This window comes from Leptodactylus fuscus, chromosome 9, assembly GCF_031893055.1.
Source record: "Leptodactylus fuscus isolate aLepFus1 chromosome 9, aLepFus1.hap2, whole genome shotgun sequence".
In the NCBI taxonomy this organism is placed as follows: domain Eukaryota; kingdom Metazoa; phylum Chordata; class Amphibia; order Anura; family Leptodactylidae; genus Leptodactylus; species Leptodactylus fuscus.
Window position 1 is genome coordinate 732,726 of NC_134273.1, and position 17,213 is coordinate 749,938.

At 55.8% G+C, this 17,213-nt stretch overlaps 1 protein-coding gene across 1 annotated transcript; it reads left to right on the top strand.

Moving 5' to 3' along the window:
* Positions 1-1,224: 1,224 nt before the first annotated feature.
* Positions 1,225-14,409, top strand: ATP6V0B (ATPase H+ transporting V0 subunit b). Its single transcript, XM_075286314.1, has 8 exons — positions 1,225-1,421; positions 3,264-3,312; positions 6,669-6,752; positions 6,914-6,991; positions 7,073-7,142; positions 9,088-9,139; positions 13,313-13,503; positions 13,588-14,409. The coding sequence occupies exons 1-8, from the start codon at positions 1,355-1,357 to the stop codon at positions 13,612-13,614; spliced, it is 618 nt and encodes a 205-aa protein (XP_075142415.1). The 5' UTR covers positions 1,225-1,354; the 3' UTR covers positions 13,615-14,409.
* Positions 14,410-17,213: the final 2,804 nt, after the last annotated feature.

Genomic DNA, 17,213 nt, shown 5'->3' on the forward strand with positions numbered 1-17,213 from the left:
ACTACATACAGATTATACAGTCACCACTAGGGGGAGCTCACTACATACAGATTATACAGTCACCACTAGGAGGAGCTCACTACATACAGATTATACAGTCACCACTAGAGGGAGCTCACTACATACAGATTATACAGTCACCACTAGGGGGAGCTCACTACATACAGATTATACAGTCACCACTAGGGGGAGCTCACTACATACAGATTATACAGTCACCACTAGGAGGAGCTCACTATATACAGATTATACAGTCACCACTAGGAGGAGCTCACTACATACAGATTATACAGTCACCACTAGGGGGAGCTCAGTATATACAGATTATACAGTCACCACTAGGGGGAGCTCACTACATACAGATTATACAGTCACCACTAGGGGGAGCTCACTACATACAGATTATACAGTCACCACTAGAGGGAGCTCACTACATACAGATTATACAGTCACCACTAGGAGGAGCTCACTACATACAGATTATACAGTCACCACTAGGAGGAGCTCACTACATACAGATTATACAGTCACCACTAGGAGGAGCTCACTACATACAGAGTATACAGTCACCACTAGGAGGCGCTCACTACATACAGATTATACAGTCACCACTAGGGGGCGCTCACTACATACAGATTATACAGTCACCACTAGGGGGAGCTCACTACATACAGATTATACAGTCACCACTAGGGGGAGCTCACTACATACAGATTATACAGTCACCACTAGGAGGAGCTCACTACATACAGATTATACAGTCACCACTAGGAGGAGCTCACTACATACAGATTATACAGTCACCACTAGGGGGCGCTCATTCAGCTGCCTCTCTTCTGTATTCGCTGTCACATCTGCGTTCTGTTTGCTGTTCGGGGAATAGATGTGACCCGGTTATAGATGTGACCCGGTTATAGATGTGACCCGGTTATAGATGTGACTCGGCAGTAGATGTGACCCGGCAGTAGATGTGACCCGTTCATACATGACTGTCGCCTCCACTGGTTTCTGACACTGAGACAGGCCTGTAGGAAACCTATGGACATGTAACCGCAGCCGGTACCGCAGTTTCTGTTCTGGTCCTGATGAAGGAACAACCGCTGACAGAATCAAAGATGTCAGACTGTGAGGTGACAACGTGCGGCAGCGTGCTGACGTAGGGGGGTTGTACCTAATGACGTGTGGGCGGAGCTTACTGCGACGCACTGGGAGGTGTAACGGTATAGTGGCAGTCACGTGTCTCGCAGTCAGGTGATTGGTGGGAGGTGGTCACGTGATCTGCCGGGTTATACTGCTCGGTTCCTCTCCGTTTAGTGTCACTTGTCGCGGCTGTTCGCAGTGTCCGGTCCTCGCCATGAACGGGCACGTAATGCTGTACTCCGGGGTCACCGTGGCCTTCTGGGCCACCCTCATCATCGTAGGTAAGAGCCCTGCCCTCTATGTGTCCCCGCACCTTCTCCTTGGTGGTCTGTCGCTTCTTCAGTGGTCGGGGCCCCCGGGATGTTGAACACTGAAGAGATCTGTGAGGTGTATGTGTGGCCCCCAGAGAGGGGCAGGGTCCCTGTGGGGTGTGTGTGGCCCCCAGAGAGGGGCAGGGTCCCTGTGGGGTGTGTGTGTGGCCCCCAGAGAGGGGCAGGGTCCCTGTGGGGTGTGTGTGTGGCCCCCAGAGAGGGGCAGGGTCCCTGTGGGGTGTGTGTGTGGCCCCCAGAGAGGGGCAGGGTCCCTGTGGGGTGGGTGGGTGTGTGTGTGGCCCCCAGAGAGGGGCAGGGTCCCTGTGGGGTGGGTGTGTGTGTGGCCCCCAGAGAGGGGCAGGGTCCCTGTGGGGTGGGTGTGTGTGTGGCCCCCAGAGAGGGGCAGGGTCCCTGTGGGGTGGGTGTGTGTGTGGCCCCCAGAGAGGGGCAGGGTCCCTGTGGGGTGGGTGTGTGTGTGGCCCCCAGAGAGGGGCAGGGTCCCTGTGGGGTGTGTGTGTGGCCCCCAGAGAGGGGCAGGCGTGGGGGCCGCTGCGGAGCACGGAGCGGATTGCACGGTGTGGGGGCCGCTGCGGAGCGGATTGCACGGTGTGGGGGCCGCTGCGGAGCGGATTGCACGGTGTGGGGCCCTTCACTATCCATATCACACAGTATTGGTTTTCCAGCAGACGTGTGATATTCGTACAGACCATACTCCCCCTGCGCGCTCTCGATGTAAATCCTGCAGATTATTGGCTCACAATTCTACCAAATGCAGCAGAAAGTTGTTTGTATAATGGCAGCTTGGTATAAAGCCCCGTTCACACCTCCGTATTTTGTGGGGCTGTACCTGAGTGCAGTATCCTGGGTAAGTGTCCGTGTTGTGAGTTTGGGCCCTGGCTCTGCTGCAGTATTTTCCGGGCTGTGCCTCGCGCCTCGTGCTGATGACTCCTCTTCCTCTTTTCTGTTCCCTGACCTCTGGGCCCCGGTGGCCCCTCCACACTCACTGCTATTGGGTCCTGTCTGTGTCTGTCTGTGTGCCGTTATCATGGCCGCCCTTCCAGCCCCCTGTGGTTGGAGCAGATTTTTCATTCCCCTGCATTGTATGGGATGTCAGGAGTCTGGGAAAGCTGAGTGCCCGTGCACAGCCGTAATGTCCGGATCCTGCAGGGACTGTCTGGTCTGTACTGGTCCCTACAGTCCGCTGTGGTCACCCAAAACATAAACGTTCCACCCCCGGCAGCCGCAGTGTTTGGGGTAAACAATCCTTGTGCTGGCCGGGGCTGGAGACGTCTGGTTAGAGGAGCCGTGCTGTGTGCATACATGCACGACCCTATAGATCAGCCCCTATATCATCTCCTGACCTCTGTCCTGGACGTCAGATTCTCACTTATGGTTTCTGGTATTGTGGTCGGAGCGTTGCGACACTCGCTGCCCATGTTCTCCCTTACACTGGCAGCAGATGGGGAGGGATTACCTGAACCTTCCTGCATTCACTGTCCTGCAGCTCCAGAGCTGACCTCTGCCAGTGTGTGTACAGAGCTCATGTCTACCCCGGGATCTATAGGAGAGTGACTGGGCTGTGAGTGCAGCTCCGGAGTACATAATACAGTCTGAGCGGCTTACGGTAAGAGATCTCTCGCTGTGCAGGGCGCTCTGTCTTTAGGGTGTAAGACACAATCTGGTACCAGCGGCCAAACCACCGGTGCGAGGCCGAGCAGAGCCTTGTATGCGAGGAAGCAGCGAGTGTCTGGCATGTCATTGGTCGCTGTGAGTCATGTGATGGCGCTGACATTCTGTGTTCCTCACTCACAGGTACCTGCTACACCATATTCGATCTCGGGTTCCGCTTTGATGTTGCCTGGTAAGTGACACTGTCCAGCCTACGGGCTATGGGGGGGCCAAGTGTTCAACCATTCGTAGTGAATGATGGGGGTGATCACACCCTGCAACACCCAGTTCCCAAAGAGACCCCCGCCCTGCAGATAGATAGGTTACTGTCACCCCCGCCCTGCAGATAGATAGGTTACTGTCACCCCCAGCCCTGCAGATAGATAGGTTACTGTCACCCCCAGCCCTGCAGATAGATAGGTTACTGTCACCCCCAGCCCTGCAGATAGATAGGTTACTGTCACCCCCAGCCCTGCAGATAGATAGGTTACTGTCAGCAGCATGCGTGTATACAGGTATATAGAATATTATATGATGCAGGCCATTACCCCACCCCTGTGTTTGCAGTGTCAGCTCCCCGGTGTTTACACATAACAGAGGTCTCATTTGCCCTGGATTCTGAATCTTTGGTGTTTGCTGTTGTCACCTCCAAAGCTGCGGTACCTGTCCATAGTGTGAGGAGAGTCCTAGAGCCCCTTGTCCATCCTGTGGGGGTCTCTGGGGGTTCCCCAGTGCACTTATCTAGGTATCAGTAGCCCATGACTTCCTGTGGTCATAGTTCTCGTGCCCTGTTGTTGCTGCCAGGGTCCCATGACATTTGGTACATGTATGTATAGTTACTGGAGTACGTGGACTGATGGTATATAGTTCACATAATGCATCTGTGGGACCTTATGGATAGGATTCGTGTCATGTGATGGCGCAGGCGTGGGGTCTTGTATGAACTGTCCTGAGAACGTGATGTCTATAAAAACCGCTGGTCTGTGATGTGACACTGCGGCGGCCGCTGGCTCATGTACGGCACAGGCCACTGTATAATGCCCCATTGTGTATTGTGCTGCCGCTCCTTGTGACTTCTCTGTCCGCTCTGCTGCTCCACCGTGAACCAGTAATGCGTAGACAATGATGGAGCCTGTCTCCTTCCCGCCCCTCGCCTGCCTCTGGCGCCCGCTCCTCCTTCCCGCCCCTCGCCTGCCTCTGGCGCCCGCTCCTCCTTGCCCCTCACCTGCCTCTGGCGCCCGCTCCTCCTTGCCCCTCGCCTGACTCTGGCGCCCGCTCCTCCTTGCCCCTCGCCTGCCTCTGGCGCCCGCTCCTCCTTGCCCCTCACCTGCCTCTGGCGCCCGCTCCTCCTTCCCGCCCCTCGCCTGCCTCTGGCGCCCGCTCCTCCTTGCCCCTCGCCTGCCTCTGGCGCCCGCTCCTCCTTGCCCCTCGCCTGCCTCTGGCGCCCGCTCCTCCTTGCCCCTCGCCTGCCTCTGGCGCCCGCTCCTCCTTGCCCCTCGCCTGCCTCTGGCGCCCGCTCCTCCTTCCCGCCCCTCGCCTGCCTCTGGCGCCCGCTCCTCCTTGCCCCTCGCCTGCCTCTGGCGCCCGCTCCTCCTTGCCCCTCGCCTGCCTCTGGCGCCCGCTCCTCCTTGCCCCTCGCCTGCCTCTGGCGCCCGCTCCTCCTTGCCCCTCGCCTGCCTCTGGCGCCCGCTCCTCCTTGCCCCTCGCCTGCCTCTGGCGCCCGCTCCTCCTTGCCCCTCGCCTGCCTCTGGCGCCCGCTCCTCCTTGCCCCTCGCCTGCCTCTGGCGCCCGCTCCTCCTTGCCCCTCGCCTGCCTCTGGCGCCCGCTCCTCCTTGCCCCTCGCCTGCCTCTGGCGCCCGCTCCTCCTTGCCCCTCGCCTGCCTCTGGCGCCCGCTCCTCCTTCCCGCCCCTCGCCTGCCTCTGGCGCCCGCTCCTCCTTCCCGCCCCTCGCCTGCCTCTGGCGCCCGCTCCTCCTTCCCGCCCCTCGCCTGCCTCTGGCGCCCGCTCCTCCTTGCCCCCTCGCCTGCCTCTGGCGCCCCGCTCCTCCTTCCCGCCCCTCGCCTGCCTCTGGCGCCCGCTCCTCCTTCCCGCCCCTCGCCTGCCTCTGGCGCCCGCTCCTCCTTCCCGCCCCTCGCCTGCCTCTGGCGCCCGCTCCTCCTTGCCCCTCGCCTGCCTCTGGCGCCCGCTCCTCCTTGCCCCTCGCCTGCCTCTGGCGCCCGCTCCTCCTTCCCGCCCCTCGCCTGCCTCTGGCGCCCGCTCCTCCTTCCCGCCCCTCGCCTGCCTCTGGCGCCCGCTCCTCCTTGCCCCTCGCCTGCCTCTGGCGCCCGCTCCTCCTTGCCCCTCGCCTGCCTCTGGCGCCCGCTCCTCCTTGCCCCTCGCCTGCCTCTGGCGCCCGCTCCTCCTTGCCCCTCGCCTGCCTCTGGCGCCCGCTCCTCCTTGCCCCTCGCCTGCCTCTGGCGCCCGCTCCTCCTTGCCCCCCTCGCCTGCCTCTGGCGCCCGCTCCTCCTTCCCGCCCCTCGCCTGCCTCTGGCGCCCGCTCCTCCTTCCCGCCCCTCGCCTGCCTCTGGCGCCCGCTCCTCCTTCCCGCCCCTCGCCTGCCTCTGGCGCCCGCTCCTCCTTCCCGCCCCTCGCCTGCCTCTGGCGCCCGCTCCTCCTTCCCGCCCCTCGCCTGCCTCTGGCGCCCGCTCCTCCTTCCCGCCCCTCGCCTGCCTCTGGCGCCCGCTCCTCCTTCCCGCCCCTCGCCTGCCTCTGGCGCCCGCTCCTCCTTCCCGCCCCTCGCCTGCCTCTGGCGCCCGCTCCTCCTTCCCGCCCCTCGCCTGCCTCTGGCGCCCGCTCCTCCTTCCCGCCCCTCGCCTGCCTCTGGCGCCCGCTCCTCCTTCCCGCCCCTCGCCTGCCTCTGGCGCCCGCTCCTCCTTCCCGCCCCTCGCCTGCCTCTGGCGCCCGCTCCTCCTTCCCGCCCCTCGCCTGCCTCTGGCGCCCGCTCCTCCTTCCCGCCCCTCGCCTGCCTCTGGCGCCCGCTCCTCCTTCCCGCCCCTCGCCTGCCTCTGGCGCCCGCTCCTCCTTCCCGCCCCTCGCCTGCCTCTGGCGCCCGCTCCTCCTTCCCGCCCCTCGCCTGCCTCTGGCGCCCGCTCCTCCTTCCCGCCCCTCGCCTGCCTCTGGCGCCCGCTCCTCCTTCCCGCCCCTCGCCTGCCTCTGGCGCCCGCTCCTCCTTCCCGCCCCTCGCCTGCCTCTGGCGCCCGCTCCTCCTTCCCGCCCCTCGCCTGCCTCTGGCGCCCGCTCCTCCTTCCCGCCCCTCGCCTGCCTCTGGCGCCCGCTCCTCCTTCCCGCCCCTCGCCTGCCTCTGGCGCCCGCTCCTCCTTCCCGCCCCTCGCCTGCCTCTGGCGCCCGCTCCTCCTTCCCGCCCCTCGCCTGCCTCTGGCGCCCGCTCCTCCTTCCCGCCCCTCGCCTGCCTCTGGCGCCCGCTCCTCCTTCCCGCCCCTCGCCTGCCTCTGGCGCCCGCTCCTCCTTGCAATGTTGTGTTCTGTGCATCATAATCTCCATCTTTCTCAGGTTTCTCACGGAGACTTCCCCATACATGTGGGCCAACCTGGGCATCGGACTGGCCATCTCCCTCTCTGTGGTAGGCGCTGCATGGTGAGTGAGGGTTTTGATCACAATGAATACAATACCAGAACGTCAGTGAAGACTGCTCCGCTTAGGAGAGGGGGGTGATGCAGATCTCTACACCAGGCACTGCACACGTCATCATTACTAGGCCTTTACTGCAGCTCATTCTCTGTCTCTTCCCGCATTAGGGGGATCTACATCACTGGCTCCAGTATCCTGGGGGGAGGGGTGAAGGCCCCCCGCATTAAGACGAAGAATCTGGTCAGGTAAGGTGCTGGGGTGAAGACTCTGATACTGAGGGATCTGGTGGAAGAGACTTGTCCTGAGCTTTTTGTGGTTTCTTCTAGTATCATCTTCTGCGAGGCGGTCGCCATCTACGGCATCATCATGGCAATTGTCATCAGCAACATGGTGGAGGTAAGAGCGGGGTCTCTATCGGGTACATCGGGATGGAGTCAGCTGCGGGTCAGGGGTCACTATCAGGTACATCTGGGCGGAGTCAGCTGCGGGGCTGGGGTCACTATCAGATACATCAGGGCGGAGTCAGCTGCGGGGCCGGGGTCACTATCAGATACATCAGGGCGGAGTCAGCTGCAGGGCCGGGGTCACTATCAGGTACATCTGGGCGGAGTCAGCTGTGGGGCCGGGGTCACTATCAGATACATCAGGGCGGAGTCAGCTGCGGGGCTGGGGTCACTATCAGATACATCAGGGCGGAGTCAGCTGCGGGGCCGGGGTCACTATCAGATACATCAGGGCGGAGTCAGCTGCGGGGCCGGGGTCACTATCAGATACATCAGGGCGGAGTCAGCTGCAGGGCCGGGGTCACTATCAGGTACATCTGGGCGGAGTCAGCTGTGGGGCCGGGGTCACTATCAGGTACATCTGGGCGGAGTCAGCTGCGGGGCCGGGGTCACTATCAGGTACATCTGGGCGGAGTCAGCTGTGGGGCCGGGGTCACTATCAGGTACATCTGGGCGGAGTCAGCTGCGGGGCCGGGGTCACTATCAGGTACATCTGGGCGGAGTCAGCTGCGGGGCCGGGGTCACTATCAGGTACATCTGGGCGGAGTCAGCTGCGGGGCCGGGGTCACTATCAGATACATCAGGGCGGAGTCAGCTGCAGGGCCGGGGTCACTATCAGGTACATCTGGGCGGAGTCAGCTGTGGGGCCGGGGTCACTATCAGGTACATCTGGGCGGAGTCAGCTGCGGGGCCGGGGTCACTATCAGGTACATCTGGGCGGAGTCAGCTGCGGGGCCGGGGTCACTATCAGGTACATCTGGGCGGAGTCAGCTGCGGGGCCGGGGTCACTATCAGATACATTGGGGCGGAATCGGCCGGGGTCACTATCAGGTACATCTGGGCGGAGTCAGCTGCGGGGCCGGGGTCACTATCAGGTACATCTGGGCGGAGTCAGCTGTGGGGCCGGGGTCACTATCAGGTACATCTGGGCGGAGTCAGCTGCGGGGCCGGGGTCACTATCAGGTACATCAGGGCGGAGTCAGCTGCGGGGCCGGGGTCACTATCAGGTACATCAGGGCGGAGTCAGCTGCGGGGCCGGGGTCACTATCAGATACATCAGGGCGGAGTCAGCTGCGGGGCTGGGGTCACTATCAGGTACATCTGGGCAGAGTCAGCTGCGGGGCCGGGGTCACTATCAGATACATCGGGGCGGAGTCAGCTGCGGGGCCGGGGTCACTATCAGGTACATCAGGGCGGAGTCAGCTGCGGGGCCGGGGTCACTATCAGGTACATCGGGGCGGAGTCAGCTGCGGGGCTGGGGTCACTATCAGGTACATCGGGGCGGAGTCGGCTGCGGGGCTGGGGTCACTATCAGGTACATCGGGGCGGAGTCAGCTGCGGGGCCGGGGTCACTATCAGGTACATCTGGGCGGAGTCAGCTGCGGGGCCGGGGTCACTATCAGATACATCAGGGCGGAGTCAGCTGCGGGGCTGGGGTCACTATCAGATACATCAGGGCGGAGTCAGCTGCGGGGCTGGGGTCACTATCAGATACATCAGGGCGGAGTCAGCTGCGGGGCTGGGGTCACTATCAGATACATTGGGGCGGAGTCGGCCGGGGTCACTATCAGATACATCAGGGCGGAGTCAGCTGCGGGGCTGGGGTCACTATCAGATACATCAGGGCGGAGTCAGCTGCGGGGCTGGGGTCACTATCAGATACATTGGGGCGGAGTCGGCCGGGGTCACTATCAGGTACATCTGGGCGGAGTCAGGTGCGGGGCCGGGGTCAACTGGGGGGTTCAGACTGTTGGTGGTGGAAATTGCTTCTCATGTGCAACAACTTAGGTGGCGAATATGAAGGGGAATTATCGGAATAATGGCGTCTTGTCTTACAGCAATTCAAGGCGACGACTCCCGAGGCCATTGGGAACCAAAACTACCATGCGGGTAAGTGCAGCACCTGACATGTCTAGAGGACACCCCCACCCTGCCCAATGGCGCCCCATATAGAAGGAATCCATAGGGGTCATCTCATGCATGCTTAAAGTCCAAAAGTTGTAGCGAGAAGTGAGAGGCGGCGAGTCTATAGAGTGTATATGTATATATATATATATATATATATCTATCTATATCTGACCCTATAGGAGACGAAACAGAAGTCATCACAACCACAAACCGAATGTATTCTCTGCAGATAACACAAAGTATCCGATAATTGTAACATCTGACCGGTGCAAAAGTCTTCACCCCCCTGTATACTCCTCATACTGTATTATATACCCCCTGTATACTCCTCATACTGTATTATATACCCCCCTGTATACTCCTCATACTGTATTATATACCCCCTGTATACTCCTCATACTGTATTATATACCCCCTGTATACTCCTCATACTGTATTATATACCCCCCTGTATACTCCTCATACTGTATTATATACCCCCCTGTATACTCCTCATACTGTATTATATACCCCCTGTATACTCCTCATACTGTATTATATACCCCCTGTATACTCCTCATACTGTATTATATACCCCCCTGTATACTCCTCATACTGTATTATATACCCCCCTGTATACTCCTCATACTGTATTATATACCCCCCTGTATACTCCTCATACTGTATTATATACCCCCCTGTATACTCCTCATACTGTATTATATACCCCCCTGTATACTCCTCATACTGTATTATATACCCCCTGTATACTCCTCATACTGTATTATATACCCCCCTGTATACTCCTCATACTGTATTATATACCCCCCTGTATACTCCTCATACTGTATTATATACCCCCTGTATACTCCTCATACTGTATTATATACCCCCCTGTATACTCCTCATACTGTATTATATACCCCCCTGTATACTCCTCATACTGTATTATATACCCCCCTGTATACTCCTCATACTGTATTATATACCCCCCTGTATACTCCTCATACTGTATTATATATCCCCTGTATACTCCTCATACTGTATTATATACCCCCCTGTATACTCCTCATACTGTATTATATACCCCCTGTATACTCCTCATACTGTATTATATACCCCCCTGTATACTCCTCATACTGTATTATATACCCCCTGTATACTCCTCATACTGTATTATATACCCCCTGTATACTCCTCATACTGTATTATATACCCCCTGTATACTCCTCATACTGTATTATATACCCCCCTGTATACTCCTCATACTGTATTATATACCCCCCTGTATACTCCTCATACTGTATTATATACCCCCCTGTATACTCCTCATACTGTATTATATACCCCCCTGTATACTCCTCATACTGTATTATACACCCCCCTGTATACTCCTCATACTGTATTATACACCCCCCTGTATACTCCTCATACTGTATTATACACCCCCCTGTATACTCCTCATACTGTATTATATACCCCCTGTATACTCCTCATGCTGTATTATATACCCCCTGTATACTCCTCATACTGTATTATATACCCCCTGTATACTCCTCATACTGTATTATATACCCCCTGTATACTCCTCATACTGTATTATATACCCCCTGTATACTCCTCATACTGTTTTATATATCCCCTGTATACTCCTCATACTGTATTATATATCCCCTGTATACTCCTCATACTGTATTATATACCCCCCTGTATACTCCTCATACTGTATTATATACCCCCTGTATACTCCTCATACTGTATTATATACCCCCCTGTATACTCCTCATACTGTATTATATACCCCCTGTATACTCCTCATACTGTATTATATACCCCCTGTATACTCCTCATACTGTATTATATACCCCCCTGTATACTCCTCATACTGTATTATATACCCCCCTGTATACATGTATACTCCCCTTATTCATGTATCATATACAGTGAGGGCCGCTGTAACCCCGGAATATTCTGGGATCTGGACCAGTGACTGGGGCTCGGGCCGGGGGTTTGGGGTCATTGCTGGAATCTCCTTCCCAGTCTCCGCTTTCCTTCCAGGATTGTCCTGTATTTCGCTCCATCTCCCCATCACCTCTGAGCCCCTCCCCCTGCCCCCCCCTTCATGATACTGCCCCCGCCATGTGTCACAGTGAGGGGATGACGGGGTGTTCTGGGGGATGGGCAGGGTTAGTTCCCCTTTGGTCTCCTCTCACCATCTTGCACATGTTTGTGGGGTCCCCCTATATGTCTTGTGGCCATAACCTGCAGACGCCCCTTCTTATGTCTTTCTTACCACAATGGTTTCCTTCTTGCCGCTCTCCCCTATAGATGGTCAGATTTGTGGGGTGCGCAGTGACCTCTAGGTGTCCTGTGGATGATTCTCCTGGACCTGAGGATTTCTGCGGCTCCTCCGCACTGACCAGGGGCCTCTTGGCGGCTTCTCTGACCAGCGCTCTCCTTAGTTGGTCGGCCATGTCTTGTAGGTTTGCAGGTGTAGGACACTTTCTCCAGGTTTGGATGATGGATTGTACCGGGCTCCTCGGGAGATGTTCTTATACCCTGACCCTGCTTTACACTTCTCCACAACTCTATCTCTGAGCTGTCTGGTGACTTCCTTGGTATCCCTGGAGTCGCACTGAAAAGTTGTGCCCCCCCCCCCCCCTTCTGAATTATTTCCCAATACATTGTACAGAATAATAAATGTCCCCCACTATAGCTTATGGGGTTTAGAAGGCGGAGAGCCAAAAACGGAAATCAATAAATACCTCTGCTGGGAAGGGGTTAATAAAGATTTTTCTATATATGTATATGTGTATACGTATGGGGTGCAGCACCTCCCTCCTCAGGGTGTGTATATACCTGACCAGCAGGGGGCAGCACTGTGCTGGACATGCAGATCAGCATATACCTATGGGGTGCAGCGCCTCCCTCCTCAGGGTGTGTATATACCTGACCAGCAGGGGGCAGCACTGTGCTGGACATGCAGATCAGCATATACCTATGGGGTGCAGCGCCTCCCTCCTCAGGGTGTGTATATACCTGACCAGCAGGGGGCAGCACTGTGCTGGACATGCAGATCAGCATATACCTATGGGGTGCAGCGCCTCCCTCCTCAGGGTGTGTATATACCTGACCAGCAGGGGGCAGCACTGTGCTGGACATGCAGATCAGCATATACCTATGGGGTGCAGCGCCTCCCTCCTCAGGGTGTGTATATACCTGACCAGCAGGGGGCAGCACTGTGCTGGACATGCAGATCAGCATATACCTATGGGGTGCAGCGCCTCCCTCCTCAGGGTGTGTATATACCTGACCAGCAGGGGGCAGCACTGTGCTGGACATGCAGATCAGCATATACCTATGGGGTGCAGCGCCTCCCTCCTCAGGGTGTGTATATACCTGACCAGCAGGGGGCAGCACTGTGCTGGACATGCAGATCAGCATATACCTATGGGGTGCAGCGCCTCCCTCCTCAGGGTGTGTATATACCTGACCAGCAGGGGGCAGCACTGTGCTGGACATGCAGATCAGCATATACCTATGGGGTGCAGCGCCTCCCTCCTCAGGGTGTGTATATACCTGACCAGCAGGGGGCAGCACTGTGCTGGACATGCAGATCAGCATATACCTATGGGGTGCAGCGCCTCCCTCCTCAGGGTGTGTATATACCTGACCAGCAGGGGGCAGCACTGTGCTGGACATGCAGATCAGCATATACCTATGGGGTGCAGCGCCTCCCTCCTCAGGGTGTGTATATACCTGACCAGCAGGGGGCAGCACTGTGCTGGACATGCAGATCAGCATATACCTATGGGGTGCAGCGCCTCCCTCCTCAGGGTGTGTATATACCTGACCAGCAGGGGGCAGCACTGTGCTGGACATGCAGATCAGCATATACCTATGGGGTGCAGCGCCTCCCTCCTCAGGGTGTGTATATACCTGACCAGCAGGGGGCAGCACTGTGCTGGACATGCAGATCAGCATATACCTATGGGGTGCAGCGCCTCCCTCCTCAGGGTGTGTATATACCTGACCAGCAGGGGGCAGCACTGTGCTGGACATGCAGATCAGCATATACCTATGGGGTGCAGCGCCTCCCTCCTCAGGGTGTGTATATACCTGACCAGCAGGGGGCAGGACATGGCTGCTCCTATAATCCTCTCTTTGACGTTGCAGGCTTCTCCATGTTCGGTGCCGGTCTCACCGTCGGTTTCTCCAACCTTTTCTGTGGGATCTGTGTGGGGATTGTTGGCAGCGGAGCGGCCCTGGCGGACGCGCAGAACGCCAGCCTCTTTGTGAAGATCCTGATTGTGGAGATCTTTGGCAGCGCCATCGGGCTGTTTGGTGTGATTGTGGCCATCCTGCAGGTGTGTACGGTGCTCTGTGCGACTCTCCCTTCTGCTCCAGCTGCACTCCTCCTACTCACTCTCCTCTTTCTGTTTTATTTGCAGACGTCTAAAGTAAAGATGGGGGACTGATGGGCGGTGTCGCCGTCGTCCTCTGGAGGGGCGGTGTCGCCGTCGTCCTCTGGAGGGGCGGTGTCGCTGTCGTCCTCTGGAGGGGCGGTGTCGCCGGCGTCCTCTGGAGGGGCGGTTTCGCCGGCGTCCTCTGGAGGGGCGGTGTCGCCGGCGTCCTCTGGAGGGGCGGTGTCGCCGGCGTCCTCTGGAGGGGCGGTGTCGCCGGCGTCCTCTGGAGGGGCGGTGTCGCCGGCGTCCTCTGGAGGGGCGGTGTCGCTGTCACAGATGTAACCCCTTACGTGCTGTATATAATGTTCCTGTGATTATAAGTTATAGATTTGTTTCCTGCCCTTGATGGAGCCGCGGCGCCCCCTGCTAACGATTCCAGTCATGTGACCGTTGCGTGCTGTGACACCCCCGCCTGGCCCGCACTACGTGTGACTCCCCAGCAGTGTTTTTGTTCCTCTGTGATGAATATTTTATGTGATAAATGATCTCTGTATATTCTGGACTATATATATATATATTTATATAGAGGGGGTGCGGCATCTCTCCCTGCCCTGATGGTGGGCGTGGGGCTGTAGTCAGGCAGTAGGGGGCACCCTCTTGTTTTTGCAGTTTCCCCTTCCCTGGGGCATTTCCTTCCTATTTCAGCGTTCCTTGGGAAGGGCTGCCATAACATTTCTCCTGAGCAGGATCCTTCAGGTCGCACTGTGAAGGTCAGCGGGGGCGGGGCGGTCACTGCCGGCCGCATATTCACTGGTTGTACAAGAAATACAAGGATTTTATATCTGGACCATAATAAAGGATGTCTGTGAGGTGTCATGTCTGCCCGTGTGTGTCCTTACATACAATCTATTACTATCTATTATCAGCCACGTCAGGAGAGGAGAGACCGACTGTAGGACAGGAGAATACAATCTATTACTATCTGTTATCAGCCAAGTCAGGAGAGGCCGACTGTAGGACAGGGGAATACAATCTATTACTATCTGTTATCAGCCATGTCAGGAGAGGAGAGGCCGACTGTAGGACAGGAGAATACAATCTATTACTATCTGTTATCAGCCATGTCAGGAGGGGAGAGGCCGACTGTAGGACAGGAGAATACAATCTATTACTATCTGTTATCAGCCATGTCAGGAGAGGAGAGGCCGACTGTAGGACAGGGGAATACAATCTATTACTATCTGTTATCAGCCATGTCAGGAGGGGAGAGGCCGACTGTAGGACAGGAGAATACAATCTATTACTATCTGTTATCAGCCATGTCAGGAGGGGAGAGGCCGACTGTAGGACAGGAGAATACAATCTATTACTATCTGTTATCAGCCATGTCAGGAGAGGAGAGGCCGACTGTAGGACAGGGGAATACAATCTATTACTATCTGTTATCAGCCATGTCAGGAGAGGAGAGGCCGACTGTAGGACAGGGGAATACAATCTATTACTATCTGTTATCAGCCATGTCAGGAGAGGAGAGGCCGACTGTAGGACAGGGGAATACAATCTATTACTATCTGTTATCAGCCATGTCAGGAGAGGAGAGGCCGACTGTAGGACAGGGGAATACAATCTATTACTATCTGTTATCAGCCATGTCAGGAGAGGAGAGGCCGACTGTAGGACAGGGGAATACAATCTATTACTATCTGTTATCAGCCATGTCAGGAGAGGAGAGGCCGACTGTAGGACAGGGGAATACAATCTATTACTATCTGTTATCAGCCATGTCAGGAGAGGAGAGGCCGACTGTAGGACAGGAGAATACAATCTATTACTATCTGTTATCAGCCATGTCAGGAGAGGAGAGGCCGACTGTAGGACAGGGGAATACAATCTATTACTATCTGTTATCAGCCATGTCAGGAGAGGAGAGGCCGACTGTAGGACAGGGGAATACAATCTATTACTATCTGTTATCAGCCATGTCAGGAGAGGCCGACTGTAGGACAGGGGAATACAATCTATTACTATCTGTTATCAGCCATGTCAGGGGAGGAGAGGCCGACTGTAGGACAGGGGAATACAATCTATTACTATCTGTTATCTGCCATGTCAGGAGAGGAGAGGCCGACTGTAGGACTGGGGAATACAATCTATTACTATCTGTTATCAGCCATGTCAGGAGAGGAGAGGCCGACTGTAGGACAGGGGAATACAATCTATTACTATCTGTTATCAGCCAAGTCAGGGGAGGAGAGGCCGACTGTAGGACAGAGGAATACAATCTATTACTATCTGTTATCAGCCATGTCAGGAGAGGCCGACTGTAGGACAGGAGAATACAATCTATTACTATCTGTTATCAGCCATGTCAGGAGAGGAGAGGCCGACTGTAGGACAGGGAATACAATCTATTACTATCTGTTATCAGCCATGTCAGGAGAGGCTGACTGTAGGACAGGAGAATACAATCTATTACTATCTGTTATCAGCCATGTCAGGAGAGGCCGACTGTAGGACTGGGGAATACAATCTATTACTATCTGTTATCAGCCATGTCAAGAGAGGAGAGGCTGACTGTAGGACAGGAGAATACAATCTATTACTATCTGTTATCAGCCATGTCAGGAGAGGAGAGGCCGACTGTAGGACAGGAGAATACAATCTATTACTATCTGTTATCAGCCATGTCAGGAGGGGAGAGGCCGACTGTAGGACAGGGGAATACAATCTATTACTATCTGTTATCAGCCATGTCAGGAGAGGCCGACTGTAGGACAGGGGAATACAATCTATTACTATCTGTTATCAGCCATGTCAGGTGAGGAGAGGCCGACTGTAGGACAGGAGAATACAATCTATTACTATCTGTTATCAGCCATGTCAGGAGGGGAGAGGCCGACTGTAGGACAGGGGAATACAATCTATTACTATCTGTTATCAGCCATGTCAGGAGAGGCTGACTGTAGGACAGGAGAATACAATCTATTACTATCTGTTATCAGCCATGTCAGGAGAGGAGAGGCCGACTGTAGGACAGGAGAATACAATCTATTACTATCTGTTATCAGCCATGTCAGGAGGGGAGAGGCCGACTGTAGGACAGGAGAATACAATCTATTACTATCTGTTATCAGCCATGTCAGGAGGGGAGAGGCCGACTGTAGGACAGGGGAATACAATCTATTACTATCTGTTATCAGCCATGTCAGGAGAGGCCGACTGTAGGACAGGGGAATACAATCTATTACTATCTGTTATCAGCCATGTCAGGTGAGGAGAGGCCGACTGTAGGACAGGAGAATACAATCTATTACTATCTGTTATCAGCCATGTCAGGAGGGGAGAGGCCGACTGTAGGACAGGGGAATACAATCTATTACTATCTGTTATCAGCCATGTCAGGAGAGGCTGACTGTAGGACAGGAGAATACAATCTATTACTATCTGTTATCAGCCATGTCAGGTGAGGAGAGGCCGACTGTAGGACAGGAGAATACAATCTATTACTATCTGTTATCAGCCATGTCAGGAGGGGAGAGGCCGACTGTAGGACAGGGGAATACAATCTATTACTATCTGTTATCAGCCATGTCAGGTGAGGAGAGGCCGACTGTAGGACAGGAGAATACAATCTATTACTATCTGTTATCAGCCATGTCAGGAGAGGAGAG

Bases quoted from the DNA above. Each gene is read 5' to 3' on its own strand.
- ATP6V0B (XM_075286314.1), top strand. From the start codon at position 1,355: ATGAACGGGCACGTAATGCTGTACTCCGGGGTCACCGTGGCCTTCTGG. The intron at 3,313-6,668 runs GTAAGTGACACT...CATCTTTCTCAG, and splicing joins TTCCGCTTTGATGTTGCCTG to GTTTCTCACGGAGACTTCCC. The intron at 6,992-7,072 runs GTAAGGTGCTGG...GGTTTCTTCTAG, and splicing joins AAGACGAAGAATCTGGTCAG to TATCATCTTCTGCGAGGCGG.